Genomic DNA, 26,308 nt, shown 5'->3' with positions numbered 1-26,308 from the left:
CTAGCGCTTGAGTTACAACGTAACAATTAATCTTGAGATTTTTGAAAATATTTAATAAATTTGGTGCAGATGTACAGATACAAACCCGGCAGACTAAAGCTGCAGTTTCAAACCACAAAAGCGCTTCAATTTAAAAATTAGAAAAAAACATGCTCTTTTAAATTAGTTCTTAGCAAAGTTAGATTTATTTATTAAGATTTCGGCTAAATGTTTCGCAGCGGGCCCCGGAAATTATTTGAAGAAAATTTGATTAAGACTTCCGTTTTTATAAAAAAAGATGCTGTATTAAAGGCAAAAAAAAGTCATTTTCAACAAACTTTCTGTACAAAATTCTAGAGGTCTTTTTACTTAATCAGCCCAAATTTCTCAATATTGCAATTTTGCTATGTTTAATGTATAAATACAGAGAACAAAACATTGATCGCACCGATTGCTTTGTTTAATACATTTGCGATCACTTTCTTGTTTAGCCGAACTCAAACAAGGCCGAAATTTGAGCAGATGTGAAGGTGGTTATTTTTTTCGTGGAGTTTTTTTTTGTGTTTTTTGCTGGTCTGGGAAAAAAAAAGAATCGTTTACAAAACATTCGATTTTTTTGCCGGTTAAGCTTAAACAAAATCAACCTAAAATTTGAGCAAACCATTTGAGTTGGTGCTGAAACTTGATTGGTTTATTCTAGCCAATCGGATTGAGTCAAAAATTTTCAATTCAAGCTGTTAAATTTTTGATTTTGGGCAGAATAATTAAAAAGACACAAAGGTGACGAGTCAGAAAGAAACCTCAGTTTTCCATTTACCGTTAAATTTTCGAAAAATTAGTTTTGTAATTTATAGCATCTAATCAACCCCAGGCTTTAGTAAGAACGTCAAAGTTTGGGTTTAGTTTTTCAAAAATTGTTAGTTTTTTTAAAAGTTTCATCAGAAGCGCATCTCTCTAATTAGTTTTTTTCATTCAAGTTCTCAGAAATACTTTGTCAGCTACAAAAAATAGTTATTTAATTTAAATCCGGGGTCTGCTTACAAAATCCGCAGAATACAAATTAAATATTTTTGTGTGGTTTTGTAAAACAAAATGGGATCAAAGCGATTTTGTCATTTTGTTTCTAAAGCAAAACACTGGAATCGAAAGAAAAAAATTTTTTTTATGATTTTGCAGCTCCCAGTCAGCCAATTTATCTTGAAAACAACTTTGAGCTGAATGAATTGCGTTTAAATTTTCTGATCGGGTTTCTGTCAGAACAAATTAATTTCGATACATTTTTCACCTATAAACCCTCTGACATCAATTCAGCAAATCTTTTTGGTGAAAATACCAAAAACATCATTGCATTGCAACATGACAGTCAACAAATTTATTAGCAGGCATAGCCGATTAATTTTTAAGTTTTTGCTTTTTGTTTGAATTTCTGAATGCTTAGCTGAAAAATTGAGGGTATTGAATAAGTTTTTACGTAAATAAAACTATGGAAAACAATTCAATTATTCTGTTTGTCTTGCAATTACACAAAAATTCTAAAAAAAAAATGCCTCAATTTTGCTTTAAAAGCGCTGTAACTTACAAATTGACCTCTTGAAAAGTAATTGTTAATCTTATACGAAAACCTTTTAAATTAAAGCTTGTATCTGCTTTATTGAATTAACAAAGTATTATAAAGTATTAAATTTGAGCGGCTTTAAAACTTGTTTTTTTTTTTGTTTTCAAACTATCTGTAAATAACGCATCATGAATTGAATTCAAAAACTGGAAAACCACAATCACAATTTTGCTTCTAGTGCAATGCATTTTAATTTAAGGCTGTTTACTTAAAAACATGTTTGAGTTCAGCTGAAGGAAAATATTGTTTTTTTTGGGAACATGTTTCTCAGATCCTTTTATACTTTTAAAAGATACTATTGATGCATTGAAGAGCGAGAAAAATTCCCAAAAAAGATTTTGCAAAGCTGCTTCTAAGTCGCTGCAGTTTAAAGTATAGCTCTTGAAAAAAAAACAGTCATAATTGTTTAGATTCTAACTGCTTAGGTAATTGTTTGCGGATTTTTGGGCTGAAAAGATTTCATGGAGAGAAACTCCATTGTTTAAAAAGCATGGGGAAAACATCCACTTATTTTTCTTTCGCTACAAGAATATGAATACCTTATCTTATATGAAAATCTCTTCTATTAAAGCTTGTACTTGTTTTACTGAAAAAAAAAACAAATTTTAATTTTAGTGGTTTCTAGAGCTAGTTTTTTAGTTTTCAACCTCTCTGTAAATAACGCATCAACAATTAAATTCAAAAATAGGAAAACCACAATCACAAATTTGCTTCTTGTGCAATGCAGTTGAAATAAAAGCTGCTCATCTTAATTCATGTCTAAGTTAAGCTGCAAAAAAAAGTTTTTTTTTGGGAAAATTTTAGCTTCTCAGCTAAAAAAACCTTAAATTTTAAAATTTGAAAGATGAAAAATCCTCAGATGAACTTCAATGATACTATTGATGCATAAAAATATTTTTAAAAAGTTTCGGTAGAAGTAAAAGTTTTTTGCAAAGATGCTTCTATTTCGCTGCAAACTTAACTATAGTTCTTGAAAAGAAAACAGGCATAATTATTGAGGTTCTGACTGCTTAGATAATTACCTTGCGGGTTTTTGAGCAGAAAAGATCTCGTTGAGACCCTCCATTGTTTGAAAAGCTTGAAAAAATATCCACTTAATTTTTCGAAAATCTGCATTCAATTTAGTGCAGTTCATTTTTAAAGTAAGACTCGCCTGATTTAAGCCTATTGGCTTGTTTTTTTTAAGGTCGCGTTTCTGGTTTTCTAATAAAGAAGTTGAGATTTTCTAAAACTTTTCAAGTTAGTGAGCTATTCCAATAAATTCATTTCTAAAGCACTAAGAAAAAAATTCTGAGAGCTTTTCACTAAATCGGCTTGTAATGCGCAGCAACAAAAATTTAGTTTTTAAGAAAAGTCAGCGAGCTCATTTTGAAATGTTAGTTGGACCAGGCCTCTGAAAAAGATAATCTGAGGATTTAAGACAAATTTAAGGGTTCAGAGGCTTTGGTTTTTAAAAATCTCAGCAGGGACACTTTCAGTCATTTGCTTCAAATGCACTGCAAATCTCCAGTGCAACTTGTGAAAAAGGATGTAGCACATTTTACTTAACAAACATAATCGTAGAAGTCCTTTAGCCTTAGGCTCTAAATAATCTAAAATTCAAAAAGCTTTTTTTTATCTATCTCAGGGCTTATATAACTTCTATATCTATCCCAAATTGGTTTCTTATGTAGTAAAATTTAGGCATTTAAACTTGATGCATATCAAAACAAGGACTGCCGGTTGTTGTGCAAGTCGCACAGATTGTTCAGACCAGTCTTAAAAAATACAAAATTATTGTTTTAAAATCGTGTCATTTTTCAGCGTGGTGTGATAAAGGAACATGAGCGAGAAATTGGAGCTTGGATCATTGTTAAACATGCAAAAAGGAAAACAATTTTTAAAGACAAATAAGAAAAACAAAAAAATCAAAAAAAAATCAAATACAATTTTTTAATTTTTCAAATTTTTCTCCCGAACATTTGAAGCTTTGTTTTCCTAAGATGAACTAGAAACTCCAAAAACTACTTCAATTGAGTAACACTAAATTTTGAAGGCTTAAATAAAGCATAAATAAGTTAATGTAAGCTTGCTCACACGCTCGAAATTAGACAAAAAATCGAAAATTTCAAATCAATTTTTCGCAACATTGAGACACTTTTTTGATTTTGTTTTAAGGTAGTTCGAATCACAATTGAAAAAGCTTAAATATAATATATCACTCAACCCAGTCCCGGTTGAGCTTCAATGTGATATATCACTCAACCCAGTAATTATATGTGGCACGGGATTTTGCATGGAAAACAAGAAAAAAACTAAAACACACCAGAATACAAAAGCTCTTCTCATTTTCAATGGTCGGAAGTTTTAAGTAGAAAAAGTTATGTAAAAATCACACCACTGGTTTTTTACCTGATAAATTTGAGACACTTTTACCGGTATTTACTTTATAAGAACGAAAAAACTTTCGCTGCTTCGATTTTCAATGCAATAACACGTCGAAGCAAAATTTCTTGATAACCAGGCCGCAAATCTTTTTCTAGCGCGCTTTGATTTTTAAATTGGCCGCTTCAAAACTTGAAAAAGGCATAGCCTAATAAATTTGAAACACTGCTCAGACCAGGCATCTGGCTGCTTTTATATAAAAAAAGGAGTTTAGTCGGTTTTTACGTTAAGCGCTGTAAAAAACGACATGTCTGTATCTAATGCACCAGCAATTAAACCCGAGAAGTCTTCCTCAAATCTGCATCTAATGCCCAGTTTTTTACAAATAAGGCTATCAGAAAAGATAGCGCTGAAAGTACTTAAGATTTTAATTTTTTCGTTCACACCTCTTCATTCTGAGTTGAAAAAAAAAAGAAGTTGCTTGTTTTTTTTTGCGTAAAAATTTTCTGGAAAACATTTCAAGTAAGTTTTTTCTAGAGCACTAATACATTAAAACAAAAATTTTAAACAGCAATTCCAGAAGTCTATCTTATACGCAAATCTACATAATTAAAAAATGGAACTCTAGAAAAGTAAAGCATAGCTTAGCAAAGCTCAAAACAGGGCGGATACAAGGTTTCATGAAGGATTAAACAGACCTTCTTTCTAGCAGATTAAACAGATTATCAGATTTTGTGGATAATGACGCCTAAGGCACTTTTGGAAAAAATATTCGTCCGTCAAAAATGAATGTCTTGAGAAAGTATCAAAGAGTTAAAAAGACCCCTCGGGTGGTGAGGTTGTCGAGTTCCTGTCGACAACTAGAAACCAATACTGTCTCAAATATAAAACTTTTGAGTGAAGCCTCTTACAGCTTAGCTAAATGTAAAAGCGGCGGTTGATAAAAATATCTGAAAAATATTTCCACGGATTTGCGTCTGATGTCTTGAGACAAAGGGGGAAATAGTTCTAGTCTGATGCTTGCAGGTTTTAATCTGTCCATAAAACTGAAACAGGATATCGCTTTACACGCCAAAATAGCACACTGCAAATTACATCAAATTTTTCCTTGGTTCTCAATTTATCGTTTTCTGCAATATTTGATACCACTTATAAGCTAGAAAATTTACAAGAATAAAGCTTCCGAGAATTGAAAATAAGAAGGTCCCATTTTTACTTATTTGCATAATTCATTGCTATTTTTAGCTTTTTTCTTATTCTTCAAATTACTTCGGTCGGCAAAATTTACATTTTAAAGTTGCCGAGGGAAGATTATTTGTGCCCGTTTTAATGTGTCAGAACGCTTCATTATAATAAACAATTTCAAATAGCTTTTTTTAGCTTTAGCGAAGAAATATGTAGGGATTGTTTTGCATGTTTAGGGCTAAATCTGGGCCATGAAACGGCGTCATGCGCTTTTTTAATTCGCACGGCGTCTTCATTCTTTTTGATTATCAAATTACATTTTGACTAACTTCATCCTTCAATACTAAATCGTTTAGTCGCTATTGTGCGGAAATCACTAATTTCAACTCAGAAAGATTTAACGGCATACATATTCTTTGGTTGATTATTTGGAAACATCAGGCGCTTAGAGTAGTTTTCCATAGTACGATGGTTAAAAACTTTTTTTGAGTTCGTAAAACGCATTCTCCTGTCAAAGATTTCTTCGAATCTATCAAAAATTTCTTCGAGTTTACACTAAACTGTCAAAAATTTCTTCTAGTTTAACTTGCAAACACTTTAAGCACTCTAAGATACGACTTATTTCATATTCTTGCTTCATATCTGAAAAAAAACTCTGTCAGTTGAAATTTCGGCTTAGAAGTTTGTCTGCCAATTGGCTGTTCACTTTCTGCAGGCAGAGTTTGTCCCTGTGTTTGATAATATTCCACGTTGCATTAATTGCCAATGGGGGACTATTTGAATTGAGGAAAAAGGAACGCGGCTGTTGTACTTCCATATAAGCGTGCGCCGACCTTATTGAGCAAAAAGAGGTCTTCCAAATTTACAAGGCAAGGGAATTATCTTGCGATTAGAGAAACGAGTCTTTGTCCTGATTTTGGGCCAAATTTGACGCAATCGTTTCCATTTTAGTGTTCTTAACATTCATTGTAACTAGCTAAAAAAACTTTCTTACCCAACGGCTATACCCACTCGCTAATTTTCCAAACATTCCTAAAAATTTTAACCAATTTTTTATCCTTTCAACGCAAGGCTTTCGCCGAAGGTTATTCGTCCTTCTTGTCAGCTTGAATTACAAATTGAAGAAAAAGCTTCCCGCAAAGAAACAACTTAATTATAGTCTAGAACTGAATTTAAACTTTTTTCCAACTATGTTCAAAAATCCAACGTTTCTACCAGATCTCGAGCACTGATTCTTTGTCGCGAGAGTTTCAAGGGGATTCGTTGATTACTTTGATTGGACGTTTATTTTCATTTTACAGATTTTAGCCTCGTGCAAAATATACTAATTTTGGTCCGACGTTTTGGTTTTAGTTAATCCGCAAAACCTCCACAGTTCCATAAAAGTATCATTCGGTTTCTTTAACGGGTAATTTTTTATTGATTCATTTTGTAGTCCACAGAAAGACAATCTTGCATAAATAAATCAATATTTATGATATCAATCGCACTTAACTTGAATTTCCCACCAGACTAAATTTCTAATTTATTCACGTTCATTAATTGACTAAATGTCAAGGACATAAATTTAATTTATCAGATTTTATAACCTTTATGTTCAAAATACACGCCCTTCTCAACATCGCAGATTTTCTTTGGGAGTGCCTGAAAATCAAAACGAGTCCAAATTTGTCAAATTCTTAGAATTCCTGAAAATAGTGGGTGTTATACACTTCGAGGTCTTGGTTGGTATCTAATTCAAACAAACTTCGCTTCAGTTTCAGTTCAATTTCGAAATGTTTGAAAGAATTTGGTATTTTACTATTGACGTATTTGAAGTAAGTTATTCGGAGGGTTTCAAATCTCTATCTAAATTCTCAAATGCGACACACCGTTTCAAATTCGTTGTTCTATTGGTTAATTTTATTTGTACGTTACAGTCAACTGAACTTTTCAGTTTACTCAAACTACATATTGATTGAATTTACTTTCAATCTGGTACCAAAATATCTTGTACGCAAAACGCTCTTTTAATATATTAAACTAGTCCAGAATTTTCTTGTTTTGTGGACGAACATAAAAAATTAACGTATATTTGACAAGAGCTAAAATCAGTTTTTTGGCTGAATCTCAATTACAGCGTTAAGAATTCATAACCTTTAGAAAAATCGAAGCTGTCAAATTATCTCCTCTGTAGATACCAAATATGACTTCTGTAGCTTGAAAAATTGACCAATTGGTGCATTACCATTGTCAATACCAATACCTTCTGCGCTGCCTCGATTTCGTCATTACTGCAGCAACAAGAATTACGTTTAACTTTGAATTCAATTGTTTGTCTCGTGCTGAGCTCCAACAAAGCAGTAAAAAACATTTTTTGCACTAGCACCAATCGCTTAAATTTACAATTCATTTTCAATTACATCAGCCAAGAATCTTGGACGTTCAACTCAATCTATTGCTCTTCAACAGAAAACATCTGAAAAGTAAACTTGCTCGATTTATAAAAAACTGAAACTTGCTGAACATGGCAGCCGATACTGCGTTCGTTATAAATGATTACCTGAGACGGGATTTCAGATTCTCCCAGTTGATAGCCCCATGCTTGGGGTCCCATTCTGGGGGTTGTCTAAGTGCCTCGTTGGACCAGATCAACAGGGTATGCAATGACAGCCAGCCTACTATCCAAGTAGCCGAAGAATGCATAAAAAGGTCATCAAGGTCACTTACAAACGGGAAGACAAGAACAAAGAATACACAGAGTAGGCTTGTAAATCAGTCGGCCGGCAGAATTTCAGATGTCCTGGTCTTCGATATCGGGATCCCGACTTTGCAATCAGAATCCCATAATGCCAGATCATCAACCGAGTCTCTCAATTCGATTTCCAGTCTGCCCGAGAACTCAGATTTTCAGATCAAGGCAAAACAGACCCCTTTAAACGTAAGTTCTAAGATTTTGTTTACTAATCTTGAAAACCCAACAAAAGAGATTTTTTGCGTATTTTTTGAGAAAACTTTTTTAGAGACTAGAAAGCTGCTTAAACTTGATAGGTATGCGGTTGGAATCTCAGTCAAATCTAAATTTAGCTTTTTTGCAAATAGATACTTTTTAATTTGATTATATGTTTGTTTCAGAGACTCTGCATCAAGCAAATCACCCGCAAATTGTCACATCCCATTAAAAATCCACTCAAACAGAGGTTGGCCAACAAAGGAACAACCAAATTAGACTCAAGTAAACCCACTGCTAATTCAAATGTCAGATCCAATTCAAGTTCCGAAGCATCAAATTGCAAACATGCCGAACATTTATTTGCCGTAGACGTTAATAACAATGAAACTGGTTCTATTTTCTCTGCAAACTTACTTGAAAAGGTCGCTCATTCTGATTCTAAAGCTATTCAAAATGAAAAAGAAATTTTTTCATTTGAACGATGTACAGGTGCCGAGTCTTTAGCAAGAACCGATGAAATCATTGAAACACATGTAAAACGACGACATTCGGTCAGTTTCGCCGATGATTTTGGTTTCGACTTAACCAAAACTCGCTTTTTCGAAACTTTCGACCGCCTATTCTTCGAAGTTGAAGAAGAAAATAACAAACCCAAAATCTTTTCACCGATCAAGAAAATGAGAACGTTTCTTCCCATGTTTCATTTGTCATCGAGACGTGACAACTTGCTTGAAAAAGTAGCTGAACAGAAAGTGAGGCTCGAAAGTGTTCACATTTTTGGCACGCTTGTTTCCGGTTCAATACTAGTCTACAATTTGACTTTTCAGAAGGAGGTTTCAGTAAAGTACACTACAGACGGTTGGGCCGCATACAACGAAATTTCAGCTTCGTATGCTTCAAAGCAGAATGAAAGTTTCGACAGATTCGAGTTCGAACATTATTTCGAGCCTTCCGCAATTGAAAAAGAGGTCGAATTTTGCGTTCGATATCAAAACCCGTCAGGAGAATTCTGGGATAGCAATGATGGGAAAAATTATATACTAAAACTCGACTAGATGTAGATAGTCAGACTGGCATTAAAAACTTGTGTGCTAATTTGAGATGTATAATCTATTTTTCTACTTACTTTGTCCAAACCCCAAGCTCACTTGCCGCATATTTAGCAGATTCGAAATATAACTCAAATACACATCAAATCTTAGAGTAGTTGCAATATTTTTTTTTCAATTAATGATTTCAAAACTCTTTTCCTTTTCTACGAGTTACCGCTTTTTAACTCTCTAATTTTTATGAAGTAGAGTGTTTAAAAGAAACGATTTCCTCAAAAAGCAAACAGAGGAGCTCAGAAGAGTTCAACAAAATTAGGTCATTGTTAGAGCTTCGAAAGATCCCAAATAAACATGGAAAATAAAAAAAAAACGATAAACCGCCATGTCAAAAATGCCGGTACCCATCACTGCATAACAGCAACCATACGTGAAACATATGTTACTTCGGTCATAGATTCTTCCACATAATTTTTTACAAAAAGAATTTTTCTTAATTATAAAAAGATGTCCGAATTTTCTGCAAAATATATCTGCAAATTAGGTTCAGACTAGTACGAAAAGGGGCTCAGAGAACTAAATATATTGGTGCCATTACTATCAAGAGACCAAACATTTGCACTCGAAACCAAGTAAACAATGCAATATCCGTTCTCTATTCTAGCAAGGCTAATCACAAATTACGTTTCCGTTAATTGATTTCAATTTGCTCTCGTGCCGAGGAGGCGGAGTTATGTCAGAATATAGACACGTCGTAAGCCAATCAGAATCGACAAAAGAAAGTACTTTGTACGCTTCAATACTAATCTCGATTCTAATTGGCTTACGAAAGTATATTTATGACCTGTCTACTTTTTGCTTAGTAACGCGATCAGGTGAAATTTTTCTGATTCTTCAGAACAATTTAACCTAAGTAGCTTAACCATCAATTAAGTTGATATCTCAGCAAACAAAAAGTTCACATGAACCATTCGACCTTAAGATCATTTTAATCATTTAAATTTAACTTCACTTTAATGGTAAATTTTACCGACCGATATGCAAATCAAATCCAGGAGCATATTTATTGATTGAGCGATAAATTCTTTCGAATGATGCTAGAGAAAAGCTTCAGTTTCATAGCTCAAGATAACGAAAAGCTTTAATTTCACTCCTTTGATTTTGAAATCAATTGAACTCCCACCAATAGCGCTTATAGCAATGCAGGTCGTTAGTTTTCACAGGGCTTTTATAGCTCGACCAATTTGATTTTAAAGATCATAGATTCCTAATTCAGCCCACCTATCAATATTGGAACATATTGGCGTCGAAAAGCGCATTTAGATGAAATTTAGAGTTGCGCGAGATTATGGCGTGATATGGTCGAATTCCCGAGGCATTAGGGACGTGCCCCCCCCCCTCCAAATCGTAAAGATGTATAAATCTTGAAGCGTAGAAAAGAGCCTCCGCCCAAATCGAATAATCAAAAATAATTTGTATTCTAATTTTTAAATTTTCAAGTGTCCATTCGCTCATATTTTGACATATTTACATTTTTCTACATATCTGCAATTTTTTATTCACACCCTTTTTTACAGACTTTTTTTCGATAGACATTTTTTTTCCAATCTACAGTGGAAAATGCTCAGAAAATGCTCACACTAAATGCTCAGTTCAGAACTTGAAGTTCTGGGCGAACACTTTGGTGGCTGTGAGTTTGTCGGCCAAATCCTCGTAGCCAATCAGCTTCAGCACTCTGATTAGCTCCTCCTTAGTTGCAGCACGCCCCTTCTCTTCTTTCCATTGCAGAAGAGCCTCAAACGAATTCAAGAATAAATAGTATAATTTTCCCGCAAATCGATTTAATGCGAGGGGGGAGGTTGGTGGTGGATAAAACATGCGTTTGAGTTTTTCAGAAATTAACTTTGAGAGCAAAATAAATTGATCTAATTGATAACTCAAATAAAACAAAAGATTGTAAGAAAATCTGTCTTTTCACTTATCCGCCCTATATAGTTTATAAGAGCCCATCAATAAGTAATTTAAGGAGCCGATCAACTTTCATTTCTCAACCCGTTGAATCCCCTGCACTACTGATTCTGGGGTTATGGTTGCGTTTCAATTCATCGCAAAAACGCCCCGACCACTAGCCAGCTAATCACAAAAATTAAAAACGTCTGTCGCCTGGCGACACGGCATCAAATTTAATCAGCTACAGCTTCAGTCCGCGAAAGCATGATAAGATATCAAGAAAATGGCGGGAAACTTTTCCAGCATCTCTTAAATGATTACTTTTTTTATGAAATATCAAATGTCCACGTCTCTTCTACAAGGTGCTAAACTTTTATGGGTCTACGACAATTCAGTTAGAAATGACAGCCTTTTCAAAAGCGTCATAGGTTTTGGATCACCCAGTGTTGCGAAAAGGGAAAACAATTCTTTGCTAACTTCGAAACCAGTAGCGACTTTTCGAAAAACCCACCGCTCTTAGAGACAACCCTAGATCAGCGTCTGGTAGAAAAGAAATGAAACTCTAGATCAGCGTCTGGTTTTTCGCTCAACAAAAAACGCTTTTAACGACGTCACATTGCGACAAGAAGATTAATCTTTCCATTAGCTCTAGTATTGAATTAATTTTCACGAAAAAAGCTTAAATCTCCATCGATGAGAATCTGAATTGCACATAAAAACTTCATCTGCAGATGGCACTTCAAAGATCCTCCTACATTCCTGAATTTAACAAACATTGCTATCCCAACTAATTGAATTTTACGCCTTCCGTTCCGTTAGTCCACAGGAATTATTTGAACTATTAAGTTCAAACCACGACGCTTAATTCACTCCAGCCTATAGAATTGCAAATGAATCGCGTGACATTCCTTCATGCGTACTGCTCGTTCTACCATTTTAGGTAGAATAACAACAGTATAAGCCGTCTATTGTACCAATTCAATGGCTAGTAGTAGGTCACATGTTTGTATTTTGGAATTAACATGGGACTTAGAGGTTAGAGGTAAGCAAATTTGAACCAATAAGAACGTCTGTAAATACACACCGTCAGATGACGATAACTGAAAACAAAAAGACTCAGAACAGCACTGCTTTAGACAGCAACAAATCGACCGCACGGCCAAAAGATTTTTTTCATGAGTTGGTGCACGTATAAGAAGTCTTCGCCGGCGGCCAGTGATTTATCGTCATGATTACTTTGCTAATGTGACGGAACGGCTCTGGCTTAAGTAACCGTAATTACGGACCAATTGATATATAATGTATCAACCTCCCACTGACACAAAATTTTCAAATCTGAAAACTATAATACTTGAAAATGCACGCAAGTTAAAAACAATATATGGGACATGTTTCTATTTTTGGTAAACAATCGTAAAATTGTTCTAATAACGTCTAAATAAAAAAATTTGGAAAGAGTGCGCGGAAAAACGTGATCGAAAATGTTCCCCAAAACCCCTAATCCCAAAAAAATCTGCAGCTCAGAAAGTTAGGGTCTTTAAATAGGGAGAGCACGGAAAATTATTTTGGTCGACCTGAAAAAAAGGACAGTGTTTTTTTCGACAAAAATCCCCTCTTCTTGAGAAAATACACGCCTCGTTATCATTAGCACTAATGATAACCAGGCGTGTATTACGCTTTTCTTTCGCACTAATTCCATCTCAGGGTGGGGGGTAAAACATGACGTCACCCTACCCTGTATATATCGTCCTTGTTCGGAGGGGGAGGAGTCCACTCTTCTTCCTCCTCCGCCGCCTCCTCTTCCTCTTCATCTTCGTCCCCATCCCCACCCTCGTCAGGATCCTTCTCCGCTCCCCCTTCGTCACTACCCTCGCCTTCTCCTTCGGGGGGTGTCTCTTTGACAGGGGGTTCCACAGGGGGCAACTCGATTTTTAGTCTGTGAGCTAGATGGTGCAGCTCAATCGGGTCGATGTCCAAAGCAGCTTGCTGCATCAAGATGTTGATAAGTATATCTAAAAAAACTATTTTATGAAAGAAAGAGCCGAAACAAACAAAAATAAGAAAAAGAAATGGCTGGGATGCAAAAAAATCAAGTGATAACTAAGATCTGAAAAATATATGCTTAAGGCGGAAACAACTACAGATAGCGGAGGTGAACAGGGGGGGGGGGGTTTAAGAATGAACACAACGGATGTAAATTTCGCAATAATTTTTCCTGACACCCTGAAAATGACAGAATTTGCCTTTATTGACGATTACATAATGATTATGTAAGCTTTTGTTTCGTTGGTATTAATGCCTCAGCTAATGTTGAGACCACTTTCCTATGTAAGGCTAGCAGACCGGCCTATGATAAAAACAGGTCTAAGATAAAAACAGGTCTAAGAGCAGAATCGATTGAAACGAAGAACTATTGCCATTGGTTAATAAAAACTAGCGCGTAACGCACCTCCGTTGCTTCGAATTTTCAACAACTCAAAAAACCGTTCTTTGAATGTACTCTGAGAGCACCTAAATACAGGGTTCGTAATTACAAATTTTGCAAAGTTTTTTATTCAAGTTTTTTATACAAATTTTGAGTAACCATAAATTTTGTGAAGTTTTATATAAAATCTTCGACAAATTTAAAATGAACTAAGAAACGTCACATCTGGGAAACTGAAAGCAATTGAGCAGTCGCATTTGGACGCAAGATTTGCAACTCCTTAGAGTACTCTTACAGTACCCAACTACAACGTTGGGAAATTCAAAATTTGAGAAACTTCACCTGAAGTTTTCTAAAAAAAGGTATTCACATCTCAAAAACTACCAAAATTTGAGCAGTCTTCTTTGATGGCAATAAGCGCAATCTTTGAAAGTACACAACTACAGTGTTGGGAATTTCACTTGAACCAATTATTTTGTAATTTGAGTTTTTTTGAAAATTTCCAAAAATCACAAAAAATCTTCGTATCTCTTAAACAAAAATGATTTGGGCATTCTTAATTGGAGGCCAAATTTGCAAACCCTGAGATTACTCTGACAGCCTCCCAACTACAGGTTAGGAAATTCAAACTTTGAAAAAAAAATTAATTTAATTTCATGAAAACTTTTTTTGAAAAAATCACAAAAAACATCATATCTGGAAAACTACAAGGATTTGAGCAGTCAAAATGGGACGCAAAACTCGCAACTTTTGAGAGTACCCTGACAGAGCCTCACTACAGATATGAAAATTTCAAGTTTTGTGAAATTTTTTATACATAAGTTTTCTGAACAATTTTGAAAAAAAAAAAACCTAAAAAACGTCATATCGCGAAACCTACACGAATTAGAGCAGCCATATTCAGAGGCAAGAATTGCAATTCCCTGAGAGTACCCTCACAGATTCCAATAGCAGGATTGATATCTTCAAACATTTGGAATTTTTTAACTTTCTAGTTTTTTTGAAAATTTCGGAGAAAATAAAAAAAACGTCATATCTCAGAAAATACAAGGATTTGAGCAGTCATACTTAGCGGCAAAATTCGCAACTCCTGAGAGTACCCTGACAGAGTCTCACTACAGAGATGAAAATTTCAAGTTTTGAGAAATTTTTTAAATCTAATTTTTCTGAAAAATTTTTAAAAAATCCAAAAAAAAACGTCATATCTCGAAAACTACGAGGATTTGAGCAGCCGCAATCAGAGGCAATGATCGCAACGCTTGAAAGTACCCTCACAACATCCAACAACAGGATTGAGATCTTCAACGTTTTGGAAATTTTTAAAATCTAAGTTTTTGAAAATTTTTTGAAAAATTCATAAGAAACGTCATATCTCGAAAACTAAAAGGATTTGAGAAGTGAGAATTGGAGGCAAGAATCGCAAAACCTGGGAAAACTCTGACAATATCCTACTATTGGGTTGCTTATTTTAAACCTGATGAAATAAACACTGAATTTAAACTGGAAAATCGAAAAAAACTTAATCATTGCAATATACGATATAGCTTAAACGTGAAAAAAATTCTTTTTTAAACATGCAAAAATAATACGTTGAAAAAGCTTAAACATGGCGAGATAGTGAAGCCCGCATTTAAATATATAATAGATAGATTACGGACGTGACTGCAACCGCAACTAGAAATTGAAACTGAAAGATAAATATAACTAAAAGACATTGAAATTATCTCGTTAAAGATGAAAAGGCAAATCCCATTGTGCATACTCAACTGGTGCGTATTCATACCAGATATTCTGTATCAAAGTGAGATGCTGAGCCCACAGGTTATAGTGAGCCTTACATGTTAATAAATATCGAAACGCTAGCAACTAAGAGTACTTCAATATGATACCTCACTTGAGCACCTGAGAGTTTTTTTGGGGTAGTGAAAATCAGCTAGGAAAAATCCACCCATGTCACAGTTGCTTCGCACTCTTTGGAGAGTGGTCAGAACATGAAGCAGCCGCATAAATACCAATATTATTCAATTGGATAAAGAGTAGTAAGTTAACTATTTTTAAAATTAATTCTAATTCTTAGCGTAGATTTGAGATGAGGCCCAATACACGCTACGTCAGGGCCAAATGGTTACTTGAACCACATTCAAAACGTAAGGAACACGATAATCTATACTATATTTAAATGCGAATGACAGCTATCTCCCATTTTTAAGCATAAAAATTTTGCATGTTTAACGAAAGAATTTTTTCATGTTTACGATATCATATATTGCAATGCTTAAGAAAATCTTTCAATTAGTTTTCCGCAAGGTCATTAATTTTTCAGTATTTTTTTTCGAGGCCAAATTAAGTCTGTCTGTATTTTAATTAAATTGATTATGTCTGTCTACCCGTCGCCTAGTTTTTTTTTACTTTCATCTATTATCTTTTATATTTTTAAATGCGGGCTTCACTATCTCGCCATGTTAAAGCTTTTTCAACGTATTATTTTTGCATGTTTGACAAAAGAAGTTTTTCACGTTTAAGCTAAATCGAGTATTGCAATGGGTAAGGTTTTGTTTTCGATTTTCCAGTTTAAATTCAGTGTTTATTTCATCAAGTTTTAAATTAGCAACCCAATAGTAGGACATTGTCAGAGTTTTCCCAGGTTTTGCGATTCTGGCCTCCATATATGAATAACCAAATCCATTTAGTTTACGAGATAGGCAATTTTCAAGATTTTTCAAAAATTTCTAGAAAATTTAAATTTAAAAAGTTTCTCAATTTTTGAGATTTTCACCCTGTAGTTGGGTGCCTTCAGGGTACTCTCAGGGGTTGCGAATCTTGCCTCTGACTATGGCTGCTCAAATCCTCATAGTTTTCGAGATATGACGTTTTTTTGGAATTTTTCAAAATTTTTCAGAAACTTTAGATATAAAAAATTTCATATAACTCGAAACTATCATCTCTGTAGTGAGACTCTCAGGAGTTACAAATTTTGCCGCCAAGGTACTCCAAGGTACCGAGGTATTTTGCCGCGAATTTTGCCTTCAAGATACTCTCAGGAGTTGCGAATTTTGCCGCCAAATATGACTGCTCAAATCCGTGTAGTTTTCGAGATATGACGTTTTTTATGATTTTCTCCGAAACTTTCAAAAAAAGTTATATGTTAAAAAATTCCAAAAGTTTGAAGATCTCAATCCTGTTATTGGAATCTGTGAGGGTACTCTCAGCGGGTTTGGAATCTTGCCTCTGAATGTGAATGCTCAAGTTCTAGTAGTTTTCGAGATATGACTTTTTTTAGGTTTTTTTTCAAAATTTTTCAGAAAACTTATGTGTAAAAGTTTCACTAAACTTGAAATTTTCTTCTCTGTAGAGGCTATGTCAGGGTACTCTAAGGAGTTGCGAGTTTTGCCTCCCAATTTGACTGCTGACATCCTAGTAGTTTTCCAGATACGACGTTTTTTGTGATTTTTTCAAAAAAAATTTCAAGAAAACTAAATTAATTTTTTTTCAAAGTGTGAATTTCCTAACCTGTATTTGAAGGGCTGTCAGAGTAATCTCAGGGGCTGCAAATTTGGACTCCAATTAAAATTGCCCAAATCATTTTTGCTTGGGAGATACGACGATTTTTGTGATTTTTTTGGAAATTTTTAGGAAACTCAAATTACAAAATATTTCGTTTAAGTGAAATTCCCAGCCCTGTAATTGTGTACTTTCAAAGATTGCGAATATTGCCATCAAAAAATACTGCTCAAATTTTGGTAGTTTTCGAGATGTGAATACCTTTTTTTTAGAAAACTTAAGGTGAAGGTTCTCAGAATTTGAAATTACCAACGTTGTAGTTGGGTACTGTTAGAATACTCTCAGGAGTTGCAAATCTTGCGTCCAAATGCGACTGCTCAATTGCTTTCAGTTTTCCAGATGTAACGTTTCTTAGTTCATTCTAAATTTTTCGAAAAATTTATAATAAAAATTTATGGTTCTTCAAAATTTGTATAAAAAAATTTGCAACATTTGTAATTAAGAACCCTTTTAAGTCTTTTGAGTCGTTGACAATTCGAAGCACCAAAGTACACGCTAGTTGTGCTTTAAAAGATGGGAGCAAAGAAGGCGGGGAGTAACTGTTTTCGAGTGTGTTTTATTTTTAAAACCTTTTTCCCTAAGCAAATTCAGGTACCATAAGTACTCATTGGAATAGATCGATGACATATTGTAACAATTGTTGTGAGAAATTTATTTAAAAAAAGCTTCAAAAGCAGAAATGAAAAATAACATGAATCTTGACGGAGGCGAATAAGAAGCCTCTGTCAACAATACTAGTTCAAAATAAATTATTAATAAACCCCGCTGGTCTTAACTCTCTAGAGTTTCCTCAAGAAAACTTTGGACTTGCAATTGGCAACAATTATCGCAAATTTTTGAGGAAGTCAAAATTACCAACCACTATCTATGGAGACAATGTGATTTTAAAGCTAGCAGTGAAGCAGAACTAACAGAAGGATATAATTACAGAGACAATGCCATAAAATTTAACTCACAAAAATGCGCATGTCGATGAAAACGGGAGAAGAATGTATGCAAAAGTTACCCAAAAGCCGCTGAAACAAGCAAATTTATCGAAATCTGAGATATCAATTGCCCAACGACTGCCTACAAAAAAATCACGGAGAACCAAGACCGTTCGCTAGGCAAGAAGAGTCGGTGAAGCAAATCTTTAAACGATCCAACATAGCCGGCAATTGTGCAAGTAGCACAGAATGTTCCGACCCTAATCGAATTAGTGCCGTTTTCTCTGCGTGGGGTGACCAAAAACAATGAATGAAAATAGATAGGCAAATTCGACTGTTGCGAGTAATGAAAGCGGGGAGTAATTGTATTCGAATGTGTTTTATTTTTTTAAAACTTCTTCGCCGAGCAAAATCAGGTACCAGAAGAATATCATAATGGAAAAATTGTTGTAAGAAACTTTTTAAAAAGCTGCAATTAAAAGCAGAAAATAAAAATAACATAAATCAGGATGCGGCCGAAAAGGAAGCCTCTGACAACAATACTAGTTCAAATTAGATTATCATTAACAGAGGGTATATTAATAACTTAATTTGAACAAGTATTTTTGACAGAGGCTTCTTTTTCGCCCGCATCAAGATTCACGTTATTTTTCAATTCTGCTTTGGAAGCTTTTTATTAAGTTTCTCAACAATTTTTCCATTACGATAAATTCTCTAAAATCATAAAATTAAGAAGGGCATTTTAGACGTGAGCCATAATCCATAGTTTGCCTTTCTTGTAGCAAAACAATTAAAACTGAAAAGAAGGATAGCCGGTTACTGAGCAAGTAGCACATCATGTTCCGACCAGTCTAAGAAAAGTTTAAAATTTCTTTTCTTCAAATTATTTTGTCGTTTTTTTTCCACATGTTGTGAAAAAAAAAGATCTGAACGCAAAAAATAACTAAGGTATATTAGACCTTAATATATTGAGAGGTAAAAAACTCATTCGGAAAACAGTTTTTGAAGAAAATTTACTGGAAAAACGAAAAAAAAAAATGGAAAAACAAGTTGACAAAAAAAATTTAAACAAAATTTCAAAAATTGTTGCAGAAATTTTTGGAATTTTAACCTTTGTATAGAAAATGAAGCTAAAAACTCCAAAAACTACTTTTATTGGAGTACAAACAAATTTTCACGGCTTAAAGTAAGCTGAACTAAATTGTGAACCTACACGCTCACACTATAATAGCTCGAAATTACATGTTAAAGCGACTGAAAGGGCTTCAACATTATATATCACTCAACCCAAACCGATCAACATTTGTGGTACCTGATTTTGCGTGGAAAACAAAAAGCAAAAAAAAATTAAATAGCCGGTTACTCTGCAAGTAGCACAGAATGTTCCGACCGGTCTTAAAAATTACAAAAAACTGTTTTTTACAAATTGGTGTCGTTTTTTTCTGCATGTTATGATGAAAAAATCAGAACGAAAAAATAGAATTTAGACATATTTGAGACTAATAGTAAAATAAGTCAATTGGAAAACAGTTTTTACAGAAAAACTACTAGAAAAACGAAAAAAAAAAATTAAATTAAAATTTTCAAAAAATTCCAAAAAATTTTTCAAATGTTTTTCGCACAAAGTTTTGAATTTTTAAGTTTTGATTCCCAAAATTGCACCAAAAGACTGCAGAAACTAATTTTATTTGAATAAAACTAAGTTTTCATGGCTGCAAATAAGCTTAAACAAGCTATTGTAAGCATATACCGTCACTTTATTAGCTCGAATTTAGACCAAATATCAAAAACTTCAAACCAGTTGTTCTCGACACTGGGAAAATGTTTTGGAAATTTTTCAATGTGGTTCGAATCACGACTGAAAGGGCTCTGTTATAATATATCAGTCAACCCAGTTCGATGGTTATTTGTGGTACGTGATTTTGCGTGGAAATCAAAAAGCAACAAATAACAAAACAAAGCAAGGATAGCCGGTTACTGTGCAACTAGCACAGAATGTTCAGACCAGTCTTAAAAAAAGCGAAAAATTTTTTTTTACAATATGTTGTTGTTTTTTCGGCATGGTGTGATTAAAAAAAATCTGGACGAAAAAAAAAGAGTTAAGCCAAAAACAGCTGTTGTCAACTTTTGGAAGCTGCCAAATATAAATATTAGATCTAGTAAAACACCATGAAGAATTAGAAGCAGGCTTGCCTCATCACTTATCAACTCTGAAATACAAAAGAAAGGCCAAATATAATCAAGCCATTGGCGAATTATCAGAAAAAAAAACCATGCAAGCTTACCTCTCAAATTGATTTAAGCAATGAGAAAAAAATTTGAGTACCGTTATACCTCAAATATCACTGTATGTATCGAGCAAACCGATGCATATCGCTTTCTCGTTTTAGCAAACTCACTGTTGTTTGGCTGAGACTTTGAAAAGTTGAATAAATGAAGAATTTTTGATCAGAAGAAGAGAAATTTGCATACTTTTTTCAAAACTTCGCCAGAAAATGCAATCATAGTGATACTCACAAAAAGAACTTTTCGATATTTCTTCATGTTGGTTTCATTCTTTCCCTTGAATTCATCCCACGGCAAAATTCGAACAAAATGGACAGGTTTTGATTTAAATTGAAGGTTTCGGATTTTGAAACTTTACTCGGATGTTTTTATGGAAGGTCTTTTCGCAAGCATGAGGGATTTAACACGACCATAAAATGCGAAAACATGAAATGAGGCAGGAACCAAATAAATGGAATCCAAAACAGCTCCAATTTTTTTTTTGAAAAATTTGAAAGTTCAAAACTTGGAATGACGAGCTGAAACTCCCGCCAAAAACAAAACAAGCATTTCGTGAGCGGCGCATGTCAACTCCTCTTTCTCACAACAAGACGGCAGTGTTTCGCAAAAAAACATTGAGAAGGAATCGTTCTGTTTGCGGAATGAAACTAAAAGGAATTAAAACAATTTGCTCAATTTATGTTCGAAAAAAGTCCACGATGGGAAAAATATATTAAGAAAAAGAATATCGCAAATCTGAACATGAATAAACGGCTGCTGAGCAAGTAGCACAGAATGCTCTGAAGCACAGAAAAGATCTGAATGAAAGCCTAAAACTTGATCATAGGTTATATTTGACTGTCATAGTGAATTGCATAACAGTTTTTGACACAAAATGCCCCGAAAAAATCGTTTATTCCCATAATGGCACTAAAAAACTTCAAAAAAAAAAAATTTATTAGGTAAAAACTAAAGTCATACTGTTTAAAATTCTATAATGAGCTTTGTAGCTCGCGTTACTTGCTCGAATTTCAATTAAAACTCAACATATGCCGCGTGCAAAATAATGTAATCTGGTTGGTACGTAGTGCGAAAATGTCAAAACCGAATCACGAATTGTTTATGAACGCCCCTGGCGCAAAAAAAGGCAACTAGGAGAAAGTAAAAGTGCACTCAGAGCAAAGCGTTTAGCAAATGGGATTGAATAGGTTTCGCACTATGCTATTTAATTGATATTTATCTAGCATTCAATTCCTTCATAAAAATAGCCCCCATTAAAATCATTTCTCTGTTAACGTTTGCTCAAAATTGTTGTAATTGATTTTCACGAGGGCTTAGCGAGAAGCATGTACGCCTATTACCATGTGATAAGTGTGTTAATTATACATTAAATCAGACGAAAAACAATTTAGCCTATATATTTTTTTTAGCTCAAGTGCATCATCAGTGGTTAGTTCTCGGAACTAACACTTAATTCTATTTTTATTCAATTTTCAGCGATGTGTATGCAAGTTTGAGTTACTGAGAAAGTAAATTAGGTAGCGACAAAACTGCATTTTTTACATAGGCATGTTGACCGACATACATGCTAGTAGGCGGGAGTCCCTATCCATTTTTTCTTCGTTTTCCTCACTTGAATCATTTCTGTCCTGAAACCACTCTCATCACTTCACTCTCTCCGCTACTTTATTCGGGCTACTCCAAATTGAAATTTCGTTAGTAAAGCTTACTTCAAAAAAACAGTTGAGTTCATGGTATTATGATAATGGGGTTTAAGACAAAGATCAATTTCGAATTAGATAGCAATGTTTTGCTTGTTGGGTTAAACTTATTGGTATGAAATTGCCATGCTTGTGGAAAAGACTAACGAATTAAGAAAAAACATAAGTTCATTGCTCAATTTATATTTAAAAAATCATATCGCGGAAAACCTCTTTAACTGAGGGACCGAAAATGGGGAAAAAGCCAATCAGAAATGGGATTTACAAAAATTTCACAACATAAGAAAAACTCCAAGACAGAAAATAATTTGAGGAAAGCAAATTCAAAATTTGCCGAAGAGAAATTCTGCAGATAAGGCTATCAGGCTGACACAATGTCCAAGATTGTCAGAGCCGAAACACGAACAGAACAATTTAGACCTGCTAACCGACCAACATGACGATAGATTGGTGCCGAATCGACTTCCCCTGACTTTCTGTTCTTTTTCACTGGGACTTCAACAAGCTGACGGAATTTCAAGTCGAAAAAATTTCAAATCAGAAACTCAAATTTTAATTTTCAAGAACTTCAAAACACTAGAACTATATAAATAAATTAAAAACAACAATTTTGGCAACAAATTTTACCATTATAACCAAGCAATATTCAAAAATTGCACCCACCTGGCACCCACCCCATCAGGCAAAAGTAACCTTTGTTGTTATCAAACTTGGTAATTTCGAGGAAAAATTTATCACGTTGGAGCTCATGATTGGCACATTCTTCTCAGAATTACCCCAAGTTGCTTTTAATTTAAGTTTATAAGTTAAGTTAATAGTAACTTAATAAGTTAAGTTAAGTTAAGTTAATAAGAATAAGTTAATAAGTATAGTTGATAAAAAAGTAAATTAGGGAGCGAGAAAACTGCATTTTTACATAGGCATGTTGACCGACATACATGCTAATAGGTGGGGGTCACTATCTATTTCCTTTCTCTTTTTCTTCGTTTCATGCTCTTGAATCATTTCTGTCTATCGACCACTCTTATCAGTACACTCCATCTGCGGCTTTATTCGGGCTACTCCAAATTGAATTTTCGTTAAAAAAGCTAGCATCAAAAAAATGTTGCGTTCATGGTATTGTGATTTCGGGTTTGGGACAAAAAGCCGACTCGAATTAGATAGCATTGTTTCGCTTCTCCGTAGTAAACTTAACTTCATAAAATTATTGGATTGATGGTATCATGATAGTATCTTAGCATAAAAAGCAGACTCAAATAATGTAGCTTGTTTACACTGGGAAATCTGAAAAATGACTTTTTCGTGACTTTCAACTTTTACTGCTCGATGGAATTGCTCTTCCTTTTAACGAAGAAAATGAGCTGCAATTGAAAAAAAAATCATGCGACCAAATCGCGAAAAAGTAAATTAGAGCCTGTACAAATTTTAAGACTTTTCTTTTAAAAAAAATCATCACGACCTACATAAGAGTCTGAACTATGTCATCGACTAATAACAACTAAACATAGCGCTTCTATCTGCGAGTCTCAGAAAAGCCATCAAAGGCTGTGCAGTCCGTCTAAGGATACTCTGTTTCGTATTATTTACTCACACTCCAGACTGAGTCATTTTGTTAATCCGGTTTTTTTTGCTTCTCAGGGACGTTTTTTTATCGGACGATATTTTTGTACTGGCAAAAGATTGAATACATGATCTGATACTCTGAGAGTGAACGCCCAACCAGTATGCTAAGAGCCTCAGATCAAACCAATTATTTTTTGATTAATCCAATGAGTCTGTACTAGCAGGCCTAAATCGCAAACAAAATTGATTTTGTCCGCAAAACTTGAAGGCATTCGCAAAATATTAAACTATAAAACTTCTAAACAAATTCAGTTGATAATTTTGATCAATTTTTTCGACTTATGTTTTCCAAACGCCTGTTCAGCAAAAACATGTTGCATTCAAGTTGTTTCTGGTAGCTTCACACCACTGCAATAGCTTTGCAAAAAAGTTCACGAAAGTTGATTCGCAAAAACTACACAATTCTAAAGCAAAATAATTACAGGAAAAAATTTCAATTGTGTTTTAACAACTTGTTTCATAAAATGATGTACGGTTAGAAAATCAATCTTAGAAAGCGACATAACTTGATAAAAATCTATAATTGATTTGAAAACAAAATCGCAAGAACTTAATTCCCAAGAAAGTTATTCCAAAAAAAAACGATTTTTAAAAAATTGTTTTGATAGTTTTTAAACCAGCAATTAAAACAAACTTATCTTTAAAAAATTGAAGTTGCCTTAATGGCTTGAAAATCATTAAGTCATTAGGCCACAAACACGGCCAACTTACGTTGGAAAAGTCAAAGAGCTCAAAGAAACAGAAAAAAAAGTTGACTTTTTTGTTGAAAACACTTCAACTTTCAAATCTCAAACAAAAAAACTATATGGCTTAAAAGCTCTTCGAACTTCAGTAGCAAACTTTTCTGGGCACTTTTTGATTAAAATAACCCTATTTGAAAAAACATGATCAATAAGTAAAATTTTTATTTCGCTGGGAAATCTGAAACTCAATTCCACTTTCGAAACTAGAAATCGATCACGCTTTTTGTTACCTTTTAACTTTTACTGTTCGATAGAAGAGTTGGACCTTTCAAACTAAAAATGACCTGAACTTAAAAAAATTCAAATGTGAAAAAGAGAAAAAAACAAATTTTAGCCTGACATATTTTAAAACTTTTCCTGAAAACGCAAAAAAATCACCACCCATATTAGAGTCTGAAACACTTGATCGACTATTAGTATGCTTGAAGTGTTTTGAAAGAAGCTGTTTCAGAGATGAAAACTCTAATCATTTCACTTTGCTTTGGTAGCCTGCAGAAATGGTCCGCAAAAAACAGACTTTTAGCTATCTATTGAAGCGAACAAATTTTTTGAAATAGTTCGATTTAATTTGATACTTTGAAAAGCTGCGCAAAACTTTGAAACTCTTCCTTTTTACTAAAAGACTTTTTTTTCGATTAAACTTCGAATCAATTCAAGTTGCCTTGATAGCTTGAATTCATGCGCAAAAAATCGACGATTTTTGAAGCAGACTCGTCGAAAATTAAACTTAGGCATTTTCAAGTTGTTTTGATAGCTTGAATTGATTTTCATAACACTAAACCCTCAAAACACTTACTACCACTAGGCTATCATACAATACATATTTTTGAGCGATCAGAAACATAAACGATTTAATGTTGCCTTAAAAGCTTGGCAAGAATGACTGATCGTTTTTCAAAGCAAGCAAGTCAATCGATGACACTTTTCAGCAGTTCTTCTTATTATTAAGAGCTCAATTGTTTCAAAAAAAATTTTCTGACAGTTTTTCTAAAATAAACAACCAAAAAATTAAATTTTGGAATATTTCATCTGGTTTTGGTAATTTGATTTGTTTTTAATTAAAGCTAAACTTTTTTGAACCAAGCTATTGAAATCGTCAAATTTTGGTTATTTTCAAGCTGTATTGAAATGCATATTTTACAGAATTATCTTTCAGAATTAATACATGCTTGGGGATGTCATTTTAAAGTGGGGGGGGGGGGGGGGTAATTGTTCTATTGATCCAAGTTAAGGTTGTTTTGAGCTTGCTAAACAATTTTCACCCAACAAAACTCACTGGAACGTGTACGATAGTTAGAAAAACGCTACGATAACAAGAAAATTACACAGAAATCTTGGATCTAGTTAACAATTACCCCCCCCCCCCCTTCAAAAAAAGGGGGCCAATTGTAAATTTAGTCAAATTTTCGACAAATCAGAAAGCAGCCGAATTCAAATTTTACATAGAACGCTCTAGTGCTATTTTACTACCTTTTTGAAAAGGGGTTTCAATTCTTAAGTAGATGACATAGAGAGAACAATTGTCATGTGGATCCGAAATCTTAATTAGGATCAAATTCTTGTGCAGCACGACCAATTTGGAAAAAGCTTCAAGTTTTTCTAAAGCGAGTTTTACAAGTTTTTTCAAATTTTTCAAACTGTTTTTAAAGTGTTTTAAGATCGGTTCGCGAAATTGGTAATTTTTTTAAGCAAGCTAATTGCGCAATAAGACTTTGAAGTACGTCATATTATTTGCATTTCCTGAATCGGCTAACAAAAATTTAGATCTTCAACTCAAGCTCATTGAGCGACTAATTTTTATAGTAATTCAAGTTATTTCAGCGTGATTCAGATCACAGAAATTCAAAAATTTAGCAAGCAGGGATGATATTTCGAAATTTTCCAAACTCTTTCAGAGAGCACATCGGTTGGCAAACAGTTAAGTTTTTACACCTAGGTTTTTCCAAGAAAGTAACTTGAAAATTTTCAAAACA

General features: G+C 33.9%; 2 protein-coding genes across 3 annotated transcripts in view; one reads left to right on the top strand and one right to left on the bottom strand.

Annotated features, from left to right (window-relative positions):
• Window positions 1-5,907: 5,907 nt before the first annotated feature.
• On the top strand, window positions 5,908-9,320 carry LOC134842487 (glycogen-binding subunit 76A-like). The gene is made up of 2 exons (XM_063858850.1): window positions 5,908-8,063; window positions 8,258-9,320. The coding sequence occupies exons 1-2, from the start codon at window positions 7,650-7,652 to the stop codon at window positions 9,128-9,130; spliced, it is 1,287 nt and encodes a 428-aa protein (XP_063714920.1). The 5' UTR covers window positions 5,908-7,649; the 3' UTR covers window positions 9,131-9,320.
• A 1,272-nt stretch (window positions 9,321-10,592) lies between these two features.
• LOC134841445 (leucine-rich repeat and death domain-containing protein 1-like) overlaps window positions 10,593-26,308 on the bottom strand; it is a 30,543-nt gene continuing 14,827 nt past the window's right edge. For both annotated transcript variants that reach the window (XM_063857441.1, XM_063857442.1), the window contains 2 exons: window positions 12,806-13,083; window positions 10,593-10,915 (listed from right to left, as the gene is read on the bottom strand). In XM_063857441.1, coding sequence (XP_063713511.1) covers window positions 10,775-10,915; window positions 12,806-13,083 — 419 coding nt within the window. In that variant the 3' untranslated portion in view covers window positions 10,593-10,774. The remainder of the gene's footprint in view (window positions 10,916-12,805; window positions 13,084-26,308) is intronic.

The sequence above is a fragment of the Symsagittifera roscoffensis genome, chromosome 3 (assembly GCF_963678635.1).
Source record: "Symsagittifera roscoffensis chromosome 3, txSymRosc1.1, whole genome shotgun sequence".
In the NCBI taxonomy this organism is placed as follows: Eukaryota; Metazoa; Xenacoelomorpha; order Acoela; family Convolutidae; genus Symsagittifera; species Symsagittifera roscoffensis.
Note: the sequence above shows the minus strand (reverse complement) of the source record. Positions and strands in the feature narration are given on the sequence as shown.